General features: G+C 36.8%; 2 protein-coding genes across 2 annotated transcripts in view; both read left to right on the plus strand.

Annotated features, from left to right (window-relative positions):
• Nucleotides 1-2,529: 2,529 nt before the first annotated feature.
• sypl1 (synaptophysin-like 1) lies at nucleotides 2,530-12,205 on the plus strand. Its single transcript, XM_041978140.1, has 6 exons — nucleotides 2,530-2,972; nucleotides 3,081-3,274; nucleotides 7,873-7,991; nucleotides 8,123-8,327; nucleotides 8,458-8,649; nucleotides 10,774-12,205. The coding sequence occupies exons 2-6, from the start codon at nucleotides 3,203-3,205 to the stop codon at nucleotides 10,903-10,905; spliced, it is 720 nt and encodes a 239-aa protein (XP_041834074.1). The 5' UTR covers nucleotides 2,530-2,972; nucleotides 3,081-3,202; the 3' UTR covers nucleotides 10,906-12,205.
• Nucleotides 12,206-16,779: 4,574 nt separating this feature from the next.
• atxn7l1 (ataxin 7-like 1) overlaps nucleotides 16,780-16,942 on the plus strand; it is a 28,342-nt gene continuing 28,179 nt past the window's right edge. The window contains exon 1 of the mRNA XM_041977639.1: nucleotides 16,780-16,922. Coding sequence (XP_041833573.1) covers nucleotides 16,826-16,922 — 97 coding nt within the window. The 5' untranslated portion in view covers nucleotides 16,780-16,825. The remainder of the gene's footprint in view (nucleotides 16,923-16,942) is intronic.

Consider the following 16,942-nt stretch of genomic DNA (forward strand, 5'->3'; position numbering starts at 1 on the left):
AACACATCCAGTTCAGATTAATGAATTTCCTCGTCAAGTTCTTTGCTAGCCTAGTAACAATTCATTTAATTCAGGTGCATTTAAGTATGGAAACATCTAAAACATGTAGGGCAGTGGGTCCTGAGGACCAGGACTGAGAAACACTAACTTTGTCATTATAACAAAAAAATGTACATTCAATACGAAGTCTAATGTGGGCTGAAGAAAGGGAAGCTAGAAGATGTTAACAACAAAGTGGAATTGCAAATACAGATGCTCCCCCTAAATTCTAACTCCAGACACCCGGCTCATCGATTAATCTTCAGCCTTGGATGCATTTCAATCAACAGGACTCATTGACTGTTAGTGCTGTTTCCCTTTCCCTCTCAGGTTGGTCTGGGGACAGACTGTATGCTAAAGTGAGTCACTGTCTCAGCTCGAGATGTGTAGAGATGGTACAAGATAGCATGGACTGGTGTTAGCCACTTGGCATAGTGACCTCAGAACAGATGGAGATTAGAATTACACATATAGATATACTGTATTTTGCACTCTTTAAAGGTAGGTAGATTTTAGGTGCTTCCCTTCTCCAACATACCTGATTCAAATGAAATCCAACAGCTTATTGTCAGGTTCTGCACAATGCCCCATTTCTTTTAGTTGGGTGTGTTGAAGCTGGGAAACACCTAAAACCTGCAGGACTGTGGAGTTTCAGTTCCCTGCTCTAACCTAGGTCCAGTCTGTGGGATTTAGTGACATCTAGTGGCAAAGTTGAGGATTGAAACTCAATCCTTCCTGCCTCATCTTTCCTTTCCAAGTGACTAGTTCCTTTCCACGTAACTGATGCTTTCAATAACGGGCCACCCCTGATACATGGGCAGGAAAATGTGGGAAAGGTGGTTAAGTGAAACTTGGTATTATAAATGGGAAAACAATACACTTATATAGCATTTTTTTTACTTTGTCTTGGGTCTACAAAATGCTCAGTATAATTCCAAATACTCTCACTGGTTACTTTAGTAGGTACTCTGCTAGTTTTGGGTTTGTCCTCTTCCCTTCAGAAGTGTCTTAATTCTCCATGGCATAGATTCAGCAAAGTGTTAAAGATCTTCAAAGATTGTGCTCCATATTGACATGACACACAATTGCTGATTTGTCGGCTGCACATCCCGTTCCACCACAGCGCAAAGCTGCTCTGGTGGATTGAGATCTAGTGACTGTGGAGGCACACTGTCATGTTCAAGACACCAGTTGGAGATGATTTGAGTGTGCCAAGAACATTTCCCCCACACCATTACACCACCACCAGCAGCCTAAACAGCTGAGACAAGGCAGGAAGAATCCATACTTTCATGTTGTTTACAGCATCTGAATGCTGCAGCTGAACTCAAGACTCAGACCAGCAACAATTTTCCAAATCCATTTTTTGGTGATCCTGTGTGAATTATATCTTCAGTTTCCTGTTCTTTGCTGACAGGGGTGGTCCCAGTGTGGTCTTCAGCTTCTGTTTGCCACCGTTTCACACTCAAAGTCACTTAAATCCCCGCTCTTGGTTTGAACTTTAGCAAGTTATACTGACCATGTCTGCATGCTTAAATGCACTGAGCTGTTTCATATGATTGACTGATTAGATATTTGTGTTAACAAGCAGACCTGGCCACTGACTTTCAGTCCTCTTATTGTCTTATTTGCCGTACGTCTTGTTTTCTAAAGGCACTGCATTGCATATTTTGTCCTCCACTTGTCCAAATTCTCTAAATCTTTTAAGGACACACTACACACCACACAGAGATATGACAATGTTTCAGCTAACAGTACATAGGCTTAAAATAATATTTTATGATTTCTAATCAAACAGAGTTATCTTAGGAATTTGCCATGAATGCAACTAAAGTTATGGGAGCAAATGATGTGTCTTTGCCACAAGCTTCTGGTAAGTGTCCATGTTTATGTAGAGCCAGAATTAGTAGGTCTTTTTTTTTTTTAACTTGATATTTTATAGGGCATTGTTTAGTAGCTGCACCAAAACAAGGATAAATAGAAAGAAAAAACTACTTGCAAAATAGCTAAGTACACGAACTGGACTGAGAATGAGTGGTGAAAAAAAGCTCTAAAAAACAAAATAAACACTTTAAAAGACTTTTAGAATAACTATTGCTCAAGTGGAACAAACCCGGACCTCTTGAGGGGCTGTTTAATATTTCCACAATCTTTCATAATGTTGAGCATATTCATGTTGCTAAAACACCAACAAATATATATAGTTTCATGTGAGTATCCTACTCAGTTTTGTTTAATGAGATGCGCAACAGACTGAGCACGTTTGTGGAAACGGATTATGTGAATCTCTCCTCATTTTTCGGCTGATTCCTGAGTTAAAACTTCTGTCTATGTTAAGGGAATTTTTTCTTTTTGCCCCTTCCTTTGAGGGTCATATGACTCAGCCAGGAGCCAAGAGGCGTTTCATGCAAACTCAGCAAGGAGGAGGGAGCTTATTATAGCGGTCCTACCTATCAGTGGAACCGGGACTCTCGATTCCTCCAAACTGAGCTGACTACAGCTTTCTTACGGAACTGAAGCTCCTGCTATTAATTTGCATGGATTTTCTGGGGTGAGAAAAAGCAAGAAAGGGAAAAGAAATTAGTTAAACAGCAGCTGCGCGATATTTTAAGCCACATTTGTAAGTTTTGATATATTTTTTTTTATTTCAGAGGCGGAGAGAAGGGGGGGATAAAACTTTCTTGCTGAACTTTTTTTTTTTTTTTTTAAACCACATCTGTCATCATCTTCCTGTAACCAAATCCACATGACGCGCACTGAGGGGAAGGTTGGCACACTTTTACGCGCTGTATCCGCTGCATCGTGTGCGCTTTACTAAGCCGAGCGCAAGGGTTTGTTCAGACTCCACTAAAAGAAAAACCCCACATAAGCAAAGGATTTGATCACTTTATCTTTGCACTTTATCTATCTTTGCGAGCCAAGCGGTAGTTTAAGTAAGTAGATCCTTGCAGTTTCCATTTTGTCGTATTTTTTGGGTTTAAAGTCGGGCTGTAAAATCCCCCTCAAATAACTAAATGTGGTCCGCTTTTTTCTTTTTGCAGCGGTAGCAGGAAAACCACGTCATTGTGTCAAACAACTCCCACTTTTTTCCTTCTCGTTGGACCATCATTCCCGCAGTTTAGGGAAAAACTGAATAAAGACTTTGGATCTGAAGCCCACAATCATGATGACCGGATTTCGGCTTAACTTGTCCCCCCTGAAGGAGCCTCTGGGCTTCGTTAAACTGGTGGAGTGGGTAAGTTAGGACCTTTTTTGTTACTCTGTAATATATCATACCCAGAGGACAGGGAGGTCCAGTCCCTCCTTGGTACTTGGAATTTTCTCTTTTCTCAGCGATTTTCGCTCTCTAGAAAAAAACTGAAGTAATCTGCTTTAGAAAACATTTTTGTGCAGCTTAAATAAATGTCTTGAAACTTTGTGTGTTTACTTTTTTCTTCTTTTTTTGATTACACTCATTTCACTTGCACAAACTAACTAATTATACAAAAGAATAAGTTGCATAAATACAAAAAGAAAACAAGAAAAGCATCTGACTCATTCTAGAAATGTAAGCCTTGGTAATTATAGCTTTATTCTACACATTTATTGAATTGAGGTCAGTTTTGTTCAGTCTGGTTGGATTTGCTTCTTGCACAGGCCTGCCCTTGAGTTGGCACAGTTACAGATTAATATATCTCTTACCAATAATTTACCTCTGAAATAACTGCCATGACTGATGGTGAAACATTTCTTGTGTGTGTAACAGGAGGGAATGCAACAGTTTCTTGAGAATTCAGTAATCAGTTCTGCTCTACATAAGTGGGTCAGATAAATCTAGTGTGTGTAAAGCAGCTCCGCCAGTTTCTCTCAGCTGTTCTACTTTCTCATAATGCACTCACACACACTTACAGAAGGACAGAGCAGCAGAAACACTCAATCATCTGACTCAAGACACGTCTTCATGTGTTTGTGTGTGTTTCGATGTGTTGGCTTTTTGTAACTCGTATTTACTGCATATTTAATTCTCCGTGATAAGCTGAGTAATCAGTTGTGTGCAACACACATCAGAATAATGAGGTTCAGCCAGTGGTGGAACTAGATTTTATACATGGCCAGAGGGTGGGCAAGACTTTATGAGGGGCCCATATACTAAGAAAGGAAATTGTGTTCCTCTGTCTAACACACACACTCACATACACATTCCTGTGGTAACTGTGGTCACATTAGAGAGAAATGAAAAATAAAACATCTTTATATTAATAATCTGGATCACCAAGTGCAAATATTTATAATAATTTCAAAAAGGCTAATAGAAAGGAATGGTTGTTTTGGGATGCAGTGTGTGGTAGTAGGGGAATCAATGGCTTTTCCCCATAAAACTTTTGGCTTACTGTCTGGCAGTGGCAGTGGAAGACTGGATCCTTGTGTCTGACCACAGTGACTTGCATGGCTAACTCCATGATACATGTTCTTAGGAAATAGGAAATGGAAAAATATGGAAAGCACTTTAAAATTTACTTCAAACTGGTGTAGTGATACTGGTGATCCTTCCCTTTTTTAATTTTTTAATTTAATTTGTAAGATGAAAATGAAGTGCTGAGATCTTCCAAGGGCTGGAAATTAAATATTAAGTACAAAGGAATGAATAAGAAAATACCTGGTACCTGGGACTTGCAAAATTAAAGACTTTTAACAGGTTTTTATCTTTTTCTGAGCATGCACACAGATAGATACTTGAAGGTTTGTGATGTATGTTATAAAATAGATAGGCTAACATTGCAGAGGACACCTGCCATAGCTTTGTATGTGATTGTGCATCAGTGTAAGTAGCATGAGGGGGTTTCCTATAACTACAACAGCTAATTTTGAGTTTGAATTTAATTGTACCTCATATATTTGTGTGTGTGTGTGTGTGTGCGTGTGTGTGTGTGTGTGTGTGTGTCTGTGTCAGCTCCACAGATCTGTACAGGAACAATAATAGAGTGTCAGAGATCATTAAAAAGTATTCTTTATCAAAAACCTGAGGTCTGTAGTAAAACTTTAAAAATTTGTCTCCTTCACTTCATCAGCTAGCTTTTGTGGAAATAATACTCACATATTGTACTATGATTTAATGGAGGTTTAGAGCTACAGCTGCATCCTTCCTTCCTGCATCCTGAAACTATTTGGTATTTTGGGACATGCCTGAAGATTTTTTTCATTTGAGCTATGTGCCATATATATATATATATATATATATATATATATATGTACACATCTAAATAGTTGTAACATTTTATTAGTGGCATGCAATATTTGACCCCAAAAATAGGCACAGGGCTCAAAGGCTGTTTCTCCTGGGTTTGCCTTTATAAAATGTAACATTTTTGTCCAATACCCAATTACCTCAAAAAGTGCTGTATTATGTTAGTAAATAAATGGCAAGGCCTAAACACTGATGCCTTCCTAGATGGTATCTTCAAAGAAATAATAAACAGGAAAGAGTGTTTGAGGGTACAAATACCGCCCTGGCCTCTCTGTTCTGGCTTTAGGATTGACCTGACCTGAATGAAAACGCTGATTATTCTGTTTCTAACACCATTTCCAAAAAATCTGTTGTTTTGCGGTGTGTGCAAGTTCCTTCATCTGTCTCACAGCTTGAGAAATTTCACTCGTGTCAGTTAACTGGTACTGAGGGGGGCTGCGGATGTCAGGGAAGGAGAGAAAAAAAAACAGAGGGTTGGCAGGGTAGTGCCTCACATTCGTGATCTTTGGCATTTGTAGTATTTGGAGAAGGTGCCACTAGCCATTGGGAGAACATAAATGTAAAACTGGAAACGGTATAAAATGCTCAGTTTTCCTGGTAGTGTTTTTGCTCTCTGGTACTTTTAATAAAAATATAAGCATAGATGGAATAATATGAAGTCTCTGTGTGTGTTAGTGTGTTTAACTTAAGCTAGCATTTACAGTTGTTCATACTGTTTCGTGACCTCGTAGAGGAAGAGTGACAGACTTGGTGAAACAAGAATGTGAGAGAAGTGGCTGTGTGTAGCCAGAAACACAGGAAGTGGCTAAAAGTGACATCTGGAGAAACATCTGGAGTGAAGTCTTGAGGTGTGTGTGCATGCATGCATGTGTTGTGGGTGTGTAGCATAGCACATGTGAGTCTTGTGTAAAACATGAGCATTAAAGAACATAAAAAGAGTATGTGTGATTAAGTCATGCTGATTTAAAATTTAAAACTGAATTTAAAAAGTCAGTTAATGTGTTTCTTGTAAATGTTTGTTTTATGAACCATCATTTCATTTAATTTCATATTAGTGCAGAAACCTCATAAAATGAAGGTACTGATATATATCAGATTGTAAAAGCTTACAGAACCATCTCTAAATGGTTTGAACTCCACCAGTACACAGTCAGACAGCTCATGTACAGATGAAGGTAACTCAAAAACGTAGTTAAACTTCCCAGAAGCAACAAAATCTCTCCAAGAACAAGGTGTATGACATAAACAAGGCCAACTTCTTAGAACTAGTTTATGGGATTAACTAGCTGTGTTCACCGCATTTCATACAGACTGGTATTTTTTTCAAGGCAAACAAACACATGTGTAGTCCTCTAAAAAGTCTGTAGCACATAAGCCTTGTAGATGATGCTGCATATCAAACTGAATGTTAATTGGCTGAAAGTAAACTGAAGCCAGAAGGGACAGTCAACAAAAGCACACACACGCACATTAAAAAACAATAATAAATCAAAGAAACAAATGAAAAGCAGAGTCAATATCAATATTTAGTTTCCCTCCCTTATAAAGCAGAGCTTTGTCTGTTTAGAGCAAACCTAAAGAACCAACAACAGCCCCGACTCAACCCGGAGCACCCCACATCTCAGATTATTCCACATGCTTCTTATACTGCCCCTGGAAACTGGAAACACAGTACTATAAAATAAGGACTAACAAAACGATGCAGAGAACTTACTGGAAAAGGTTCGGGCTCTAAGGAACTTAAGTTGTCCCTCAAAGTTAATGAATGCACCATAACAAGGACACTGAATAACAGTGGTGTACATGGAAGGAGAAACCACTGCAGCTTTCTTTAAAAAAGCACATGGACAAGATAGAAGTTTGCCGGAATAATATTTTAAAGACCAGTAAGCACAGAATAGTTTTTGGTTTCAGGAAAAAAGAGCCTTTTAGAACCTTATCCAAATTCTGAAACATGGCGGTGGTAGCATAATGGTTTGGGCCTGAATTTGCTGCATTTGCGGCTTGGCTTAAAAACCCTGCCTGCTTGTTGTGCCTCAGTTGGCTTCCCTTAGATTGTGTGTTAGTAGGCTGATTATCTCATCAGTCCAGCTGTATGTTGAGATTTATAGTGCACATTTTTATTCTGGACAATCATCTCCAGTGATGGTATAAAGCGATATCAGTAAGAATATGAATGAATTCTACTCTCAATGTTCCAGTGGTTGGAGGGTTGAGCTTAGCTGCAGCCACCATCACAAAAAGAATTTACTCTGTGTTGGTTTCAAAGACAGCATTAGTGTCACATGGTCTACACACGTGGTTGAATCAGATGCTTTTCTGCAAGAAAGAATCCAGGAGCTGAATAGAGGCTTTAGAGAGAGCACATTTTTAAGATAGCAGACCACTTCTCAAATTATGCTCTTTTAAAAACTAAAGAAGAAAAAGGCTGAATGCTTATGTTCTGCTTCACAATCACATGGTCATTCAGTATTTGTGTATTGTGATCAATTAGTCAAGATAAGTGATCTAATTCTGTTTTTTAGTATCTTAATTTTCTGTTTTTTATCAGATTTAACAAGGAGTTCTAGTCAGTCTCAACAAAGATTCTTCTGTGTTTGTCTAAACAGCTCACAGCCATATTTGCTTTTGGAAGCTGTGGGGGCTACGTAGGGAGGAACATCATATCTATTTTCTGTGGCGATGGCAGAAATGAAACACTCAACGCCAATTTTCACTATCCATTTAGGTAAGGAAATCGACATATTTTAATTGCATGACACATTTAGGCAACTGAATAGAACCATTTAAGAAAATAGTGACTATTTTTTTTACTTTGTTTAATTTTTTTTTTCACATTTTTCTTTGTCACTCGGCCAGGTTAAGCCAGGTCCCGCTCATTGCAGAAAACACCACTATTTGTAATAACTCCGTCTCTACTACACACATGATGGGAGACTCGGCTTCTGCGGCAGAGTTCTTTGTAGGCATCGGGATAATCTGCTTCCTGTATAGCATGATAGCTCTGTTGGTTTATTTGGGCTACATGCACGTCTACAAGGACTCTGACTTTGGACCCATTTTTGTGAGTATAAATACATTAAATGAGCAAACCCAAAACTGATCAAAAAGTGATGAGTTGGTTATGTAGATCTTGTGAGGATGAAAATATTCTAAGAACTGTCTGAACTGGTGTTTTTTGTGTCTTTTTCAAGGACTTGGTGATCACAGCAATCTTGGTTTTCCTCTGGCTGGTGTGTTCGTCCGCCTGGGCGAAGGGCCTGCAGAATGTGAAGGACGCCACAGATACTAATGGCATCAGTTCCACGCTAGCATTTTGCAAGGGCGGCAACATCACCTGTGAGGTTACGGAGTTTGCCAGCATGCGGACCCTCAACATCTCTGTGGTGAGGTTACAAATTATTTACATGGAGCAGATGATGCCTGAATTTAATTTTTAACTATAGATGTTCTACTTTATATTGGATAACTCGTAGGTTCGCAGGTCAGAATGTATCAATTGAGATTCAGGCATGATCAGTTCTGGCAGAGTTAATTTTTCATGTACTACTACACTTACAGGCTGCCCATCTAACAATCTTTCATTCCTTCATGCTATATTTCTAAAGTTCAAATCCAATTTAAACTTTTTGGCCATTCTAGCAGGATAACTGGATATATCAGTTAGTCTGTCAGTAGTCTTTTGGCCCAGATTGAACTATCTCAACTATAAGATGTTTATCACCTGACTCGCTGTCATGCGGGTGACAGTTGTGTATGAAATATCAAGACTATTATATGGATTATAATGACATTTATAACAATCTGATAACCTACTGGTAAGTATTCCTTTAGAACAAATGTGAATTAAATGATCCATTAAGTTGTTTTTTCTTCACGTTCAGTACTTTGACTTTCCCAGATAGGAAAAATAAAAATGTTAGCCTGTGTGCTAAATCAGCAATATAACATGGCATGGTCTCAGAATGCATTAAACACATGGTTGACACCAACCTTTGTATGTGGACTACTTTTCTGAACCATTGAGTTTAAATGATCATTGCCATCTTTTTTTTTTTTTTTTTTTTTTTGTTAGTTTTTTTTTTTTTTTCTGAGCTAGAGGCGGCCATATTTGGACAATATGGAGGAGCGCCAGTTAGCTAACACTAGCTAGCCTGGTTAGCAAGATATGTGGTCATTCAGGCCTTCTAAAGAATAAATTGGGATACTAAGGTACCAACAAATATGAAGCTAACTAGTATTTTAGTTATTTTCTGAACGGCATCATTTTATAACATTTTCATTACTTTTAAATAAGTAAAAAAAAAATTGTAGCCAAGATGTCTTTAACAGATTATAATTTCCTCATTTTCAGAATAAATCTTTTTTATGTTCTTATACTTACCCGTGAGAGTTCTTTTCTGAGCTCAGAAGGAAAATCTTAAATTTCCAACACTTAAGCATTTTGTTTAGATGGCATTGGCACCCACTTTTACTTTGTCTGCTAGTCACAGTATGGTAGATTTGGGTTTTGTACTAGGTTTTTAAAAGCTTACTAATCAGAAAGAGTGAATTTTACTAATGACATGATAATTATGCGTAGAGAAAATGTATTCTCTTAGAAGTTCATGAGAAATATTGGCACTTTTTGAATGAATATCACACATTAGCTTTATTTTTCCAACCTACAGGTTCCAACTATGATCTTAGCTAGCATATTAGCATGCTGACTTTGGCACTTGTAGTCTTATTGAAGCCCTTTTCATGTATTCATTCCACTTTCTTGTGACAAAAAGTTCTCTTTTTTATCTGTTGTTGTTTGGTAATCATCACCAAAGAGAAATGGCAGAAGCTCATTGCCATATCAGTGTTTGCTAGCCTATAATATGCTAACTAAGTGACAGTAGCATCACTGGATTGCACATTGTGTTCTGCAGTCCCAGTTGTCTATTATACTCATAGTTTTGCCTCTGTTACTATCCTTGTTGCCAGTTGAGAGGCACATCAGTGGTAGATTAAATTTAGGCACTGATAAACCACAAAGGTGTATTAATCCCAGCTTTAAAATAATTTGTGAAAGAGATAAGACCAACTTTGTTTTGCCTTTAGTAGTTTGAGGGTAAGTGAAATAGCAGCCTTCTAAACTAATGTAATTAAGTTACGGTTGATTTTTAATAGCAGTATTAGTATTACATGAGACGATTGACAGCATCTCTGTAGTCATGTTTCAGATGGGTCTGGACAGCATTTAATTTATTATCTTTAAAGATAAAGTAAATAGGTTTTGTAGTGATGCAGTCAATTAAATTAAATTATGTATCCATGGTATATTTACCTATTTATCTAAGTATGGATAATTGTTAGTTGATTTAATTATGCTGTTGTTAGTGTTTAAAGGGGTCATTTCTCAGTTGTTTTTCTGAACATGAATTACATTTATAAAAAGGAACATTTTACTAAAAATGGTCTTTTAGTATTAGTAATGTCCTGCTTTTTTGTTTGTTTCTTTTTTCTTGTCTATGTTCTTTCAGATGTTCGGCTACCTTAACATGTTTGTGTGGGCAGGGAACTCCTGGTTTGTGTACAAGGAAACTCGTTGGCATTCCCAGAAATTCTCTTCCCAAGCTGGACCTGGAAGACAGCAAATCCCTGCGCCAATCTAACATGCATACAGGAACAGACAAACCCACATTTCCAAGCAAAACTGATGTGCAAAGTCGCACACATACACACAAATACAAGCCCATGAAGCCCAAATAAGTAGTACTGACGTTTTTAAACACATAACACATATACTGCACCGTGAAAGCAATAAATATAAACAGATAAAGGTTAGATAGGTTGAACTTTTGTCACACTAAATAAGGTGTGTTATGCCTTATATTCACAGAGCTGAATTGGTATTTTTCAAAGTTATTATACTTGTGTTTTTTATAACGCTCCTGTAGGTTACATATTTGGCAATGTCCACTGAGCTCACTGAGGAACATTTGGATCTTCAACATTGTGATAACAATTTCAGGATGATGAGTTATTCTCATAATACCAAACACTTAATTACCCATTAGAAATTTGCATTCATGGACATGTACATTTAAAAATTGGCCACATTTTGTGTGTTTTTGGCATGAAAGTGCTGTGTGAAGATTAAACTTATCTATTCATTTAGAAGATTTGTACCATTTAACCATATTTGTTTTTAAGTTTCAGGCTAAACAGTGCAAAATGTAAAGCTTAAACTGAATTATCAGGATTTTTTGCACTTGTGGTGCTTTATATGATTCTTTAGTATAATGTCCATGAAGGATACTTGAGAGTTTGGTACTTAACAAATCCAGGAAATAAATCTGCTGTATGACTGCAGCCATGCCTACTACCAAGGTACCAGTTAAAGGATAAATCTTCCAACGTGTTATGATTTTTATCAATAACTTTTTGCATATCTGACAATAATCTGCCAAAGCACTATTTTTTTCTCAGTTTAAGTTTCTTTCATATCTCACTGTGTATTTTCTTGATGTTGGAACCAATTCCTGTTGTTCTCCAATGCCTATTTTTTTAAGCTTTCTGTGTTATGTGACACCAAATAGTGAGCCGGTGATGTGTTTTATGAACCGTGCCATACTTTTTGTATTGTTTTTTTCACTTGTAGTTAAATGTAGATGGTTAGTTTGAGCATTCTTTGATTTTATTGTTTTTGTTTCCTTTTTTTTGTTTGTAGGGGTTTAGCCATACCCAAAAATGAAGTGAAACGAGAGCAAGTGTATCTGTGTGTGTGCATGAGGGAGGGGGGTTTACTGGTTATGCCTCCGCATTGTGGTAATCATCATCCAAAAAGAAATAGCTTTGTTAATGATTCCTATGCATTTAACACACAGACCCGTCCTATTGCAGAGACGTGTATTTTACTGAATGTCACATGCACAGTTTCAGTGTATTTTTCAATAAAAATTAGTAATTTTTTTCTGTGTGTTTGTGTGAATGCAGTGGAATAAGATCTGTTCAGCTTTAATTTTACATCACAATTTATTCTGCTTTATAAAAGAAAAACGAGGTGAATTTATACAGTTTGGACTCACCTTATAGGTTTATATTAAATCTGTGTAAGTTTTCAAGCCAAAAGAGAGGGAGAGAAAATAAACACTTCAAGCTATAGAAGCCATTTCCCCCTTTTTGCACATAAAACCAATATATGATTCATGTGAAGTGTAAAAAATAGTACTCTGTGTTGCCCCCTGACATTTGTGATTGGTTCTGCTCGCTCAAAGATCACTGCATAAGGAAACAAACACAACTATGTGACAAAGCCATCCTTTGTTTGAGTACTGATGTGTGTTCAAGAAAGAGAGAGCTAGAGGGAAATAAAAATATTTGATAAGAAATGTCTGTATAGAAGAATTCCATTCAAGTGCTGACTATCCAATACGTATTGTGTAGAGACTGTAGATCTTGCATGATAAACTAATCGGTGTCATTTCCTCACTCTCATTTGAGGCCATCATTTCCTGTTGAGCTCCACCCTACTGTGTCTTCATCACACCCTCTCTAAATCAGCTTAAAAAGATGAGTTTGTTGGTTCATATGTAATCTGAATCCATTTGTTTTAGATGGCTCCAAAACAGTAAACATGTGTGTGAGACAGAGTGCTTTTGGGACTAATTAGTTGGTGATTCTTATCATTTTTAGTGGAAAACACAGAAAAAAAATATTAATATTGATTATTAATTTTTCTTTTTTTAAATGGTAGTTACTTTGTAAAAAGAAATGCAGAGTCTCTTTTCAGACACAAGAGGTCAGTGTAGTGCCACAAGCGCCACATTCAGAACCACTAAGAGGAGTCACATGTTTACTTTTTTATTTAAAAAAGAGCTTAATCAGGGGAATAAAAGGGGATTTGATTATCTAGTTTTGTTACTTTGATGATAAATTTCTGATTTAAATAAAAATTCCTCAGTGCTAAAGTAAAAAAAAACCTGTTGTTAAAGTTACTCTTCCTTTATGCTGTAATTCTGCTTCTTTATCCTGCTCAAACAGCTGTGGTTAAGAGTAACATTATCTTCCAGCAATGACAGGGTCATTGGTTCAACCCCAGGTATACTGGGCTAGATTTTTCATTTAATTAATTTCTTTTCAACATATTTCACCAGCAAGGATAAGACCAATTTTTATATTTAGTTATGAATATGTATAATGAAAAGGAATTTTACACCATTACTTCCTTTACAAAATTTAATAAATTAATCAGTATTTCTGGGATGTCTTCATATCTCCAGATCAGACTGCTGATCTGAGGTTTTCCAACAAAAAAATCTGGATTACGTTTTCAATTAGCACCAGACCAATAAGTAGCAAAGAAACCTCAAACCAAGATGCTTCTACCCCCATGCTTTACAGTTAAAATAAAAGGTTTTTGAGTTGATGTGCAGTGCCCTTTTTGTCCTCTAGACTCCTGGAGCTGTCCTCGAATTTGAAGCTTTAGACTACAAATGTCCAAAAGCTTAATAAAACTTATAAGCTATTTCTATGTCTTGATGCAAGAATTCCCTGTTGAAAAAATTATTTACATGCTGGTTTTCTTCAGCAGATTCTGCTGCACCATCTTTCTCATCCTCCTCAAGAATGCTTCATAGTTGTGTGGATCACTGACATTGCTCCCCCTCAAACTCAAACACAGCTGGTGCTCTCTGTGGAAGCTGTCATTTATTTTGATGCCTTCTTAGCAGCACCTAAAGGACAAACCTTTTTATGGCCCTGCTTCTATGATTACTAGGGAGCCATCAAATCTCCAAGGATGAGTGTCAGCACGTATAGAGCTGGTCTGGTAAAAGGATGTGGGTTATAGTGTGGGATGAACATGTGACAAAGGGGATATTAAACTTTGCAGATGGTTGTCCACAGCAGGTTGGACACTTCTTTTTATTTGTTCTATTTTTATTTTTTTATTTTTTTTATGGTCTTTTAATAGTTAATTTTTTTGTTTTGTGTGTCTTCTTTCTGCAGTTGTTTTGCTGTTACAGTTTTCTCCTCCAGGAGTCTTACCTTTTAACTTAACAACTTTCTGGTGTGCCATCACAGCACCATGATTTCTTTTAATAGAGCATTGAAAAGCTTTGGCTCAGTCACTGGAACATTGTAGGGCTCAAAAAGGTCCTGTTGCACAATGTTACTGGCCTCAAACTACAGGTTGAAATAATTTTCTGCTTTATTTTATATGAAAGAGTTCCTGTATTTATGATAGAAAATACATGTGTGAATGCCACTATGAGTCAAACAAACTAACTGTGTTTGTTAAGTTTGTTTACCTTGCACACTGCATGAGAATTATAGATAATAAAATGTGGAGTAGGTAGGTAACCTAAATCTGCTCAGGAGATTTACAGTCATAACAATAGACTGACATACCAATTTGTAATCCAGTGTGATCTACAGAACTATGTAAAAGCATTGACTAGTTGGAATTAGGTAATTATCCAAAAACTGGTTAAAGCAAATGTGTCAAACTAATTTTAGCTCAGGGACCACAACCAGCACAATTTTAATTCAAGTGGGCCATACCAGTAAAATAACACCATAATAATCTATAAATAATGAAAATCCTAATATTTCTCTTAGTTTAAGTGGGAAGAAGAACTAGTACATAATCAAAATGTTAACGTTTTTTTAAATGATCCATTTAGAAAACATGTTTTAACAACCTGAGAGAGAGAAAAGTGCCGTTTCAACAATTAATTTGCTTCAGTTTATCATTTATGCTTCACACCTCACAGATCACAGTGGATCTACAAAAAAACCCAAACATTTAATTACAGGTATGTGGGACAGAGAAATACATGACTTCACATTATGATTAGAGTAACCTGTCAAGAGCTAAAGGCTATTTTAGATGTTCACACCTGTACACATGAATGTAGTAATCCTAACCCCCTGAACTGACTCGCCTTGTAATACATACTGAAATAAGATCTATTAAGTAAGAAAGATACAACAAAATATCTGCAAACCTAGTAAAATGATCATAAAAACCTCCAATGGATACATTGTTTAAAAAATTCAGTTAATATCTTCTATATCATTTTCATATAAGCCAAATTCACTCTGTGAGCCAGGTTGGTCCCTCTAGCAGGGCTGGTTTTAGACCCCAGGTTGTAAGTTAAACTCCCCTGGTAACAGGTCTCTCTTGTAAATGAGACTGCATGTCTTAATGGGACTACCTGTGTAAATAAAGGTTAATAAGATATCATAGATTAATGTCCTGTTGTTGAGGCATGGAAAAATGAATGAAATATGGAAATATGAAAATAAGTTAATTTTTTAAACTATTTCTATGTATTTCCATATTTCTTTGTGATTGTGATTTATTTTTTCATTCACTCATTTTTCTTCTTCTTATTATTATTTTATCTTTTGTCTATTGCTTTGGCATTTCCTAATGAACAGCTGAAAGAAGATGCCAGCAAATGGCCTTGAATCTCCAACCCATTGTCTATTAATCCCACATACAGTGATACCCCACAACATTATAATAAGCTGGCAGATAAAGTGAGTAACACTGCTGATTTTGTTAGAAAACAACTTGAGAGTCAGAAGTATTTAAACCTATTCCAGACTCCCCCGGTCTCCCACTGGTCTCATGGGATCTGATGGCCTCTCTGACGAGCAAGGACAGGTTCACAGGTTTTTCTACAGAAAGCGGTCTGATTGCAGAAAAGAAAGCTGCAGGCATCAGGAAATTCTGTCAAAAAATCTAACAGAAGCTGGTCTTGATGTCTTACAATTTTAATTTCCATTTCTCTCTTATTTAACCAGATCATTAGGATTAGAACTTTTTTTTCTGAGAAAGATCTGACCAAGAAGGCAGCACAACTGCACAAAAATGTAAGTATTAGAAAGTATTGGAAATATATCTTATGAGTTAACTGATTCTCTTATACAGTGATTTCTAAAATCAAGACCACATTTTAAAAAGCAAAAAGCAAAGAAATTGGCCATATTCTCTTGTGTTTTGCGCTTTTTCCTACCTTACTATGGTAAAAGCAGCAGAGGAAAATATTAGGAAAACTAAAAATGTAAAATGACTGAATGATATAAATAAATAAAAAAAAACATATCATTGATAATGAAGTACATTAACCGCAATAAAGGTATGAATAAAGGTATGAATAAAAAGATACAAATTATGCATCAATCATTTTTATTTATTTATTTTATTTTTCAGATCTTGCAAGTAATTACATCATCTATATCTTACAACAGTTATTTCTTATTTCTTTTTCCTTTTTTTTTTATTTACACTACATCATATTGCCAAGCTCAATTTCTTTGATTTCTTCCTGGAAATATTTCTGCATTTCCTATTTGGTTATTTATTGTGGCACTTCTGTTATCCCATGCTACATGGTGAACTTTTGAACTCCTGTAAAGCTTATCTGTCGCTCAACCTCTCAACCCTCCGACAGATACCGAGCCGACCCGACACATCCCGACAGTGACGTCAGCATATCTCGTTCTTTCGTTTTTCGCTTGCTGCGTGCGAAGGCGAGAGAGGAAAAACGGCTCTCAGCAAAGCAACAAGAAGGAAGAGCAATGGCGACACTGGATCGCCAAATACCAAGTCCGGATACCTTCCTTTGCAAGCCATGGTCTTCCTTCGTCAGTGCGGCTAAATTACGTTTTGTTGACAGTAAGTTCGCTTGTCGGTAG

The sequence above is a fragment of the Melanotaenia boesemani genome, chromosome 23, assembly GCF_017639745.1.
Source record: "Melanotaenia boesemani isolate fMelBoe1 chromosome 23, fMelBoe1.pri, whole genome shotgun sequence".
In the NCBI taxonomy this organism is placed as follows: domain Eukaryota; kingdom Metazoa; phylum Chordata; class Actinopteri; order Atheriniformes; family Melanotaeniidae; genus Melanotaenia; species Melanotaenia boesemani.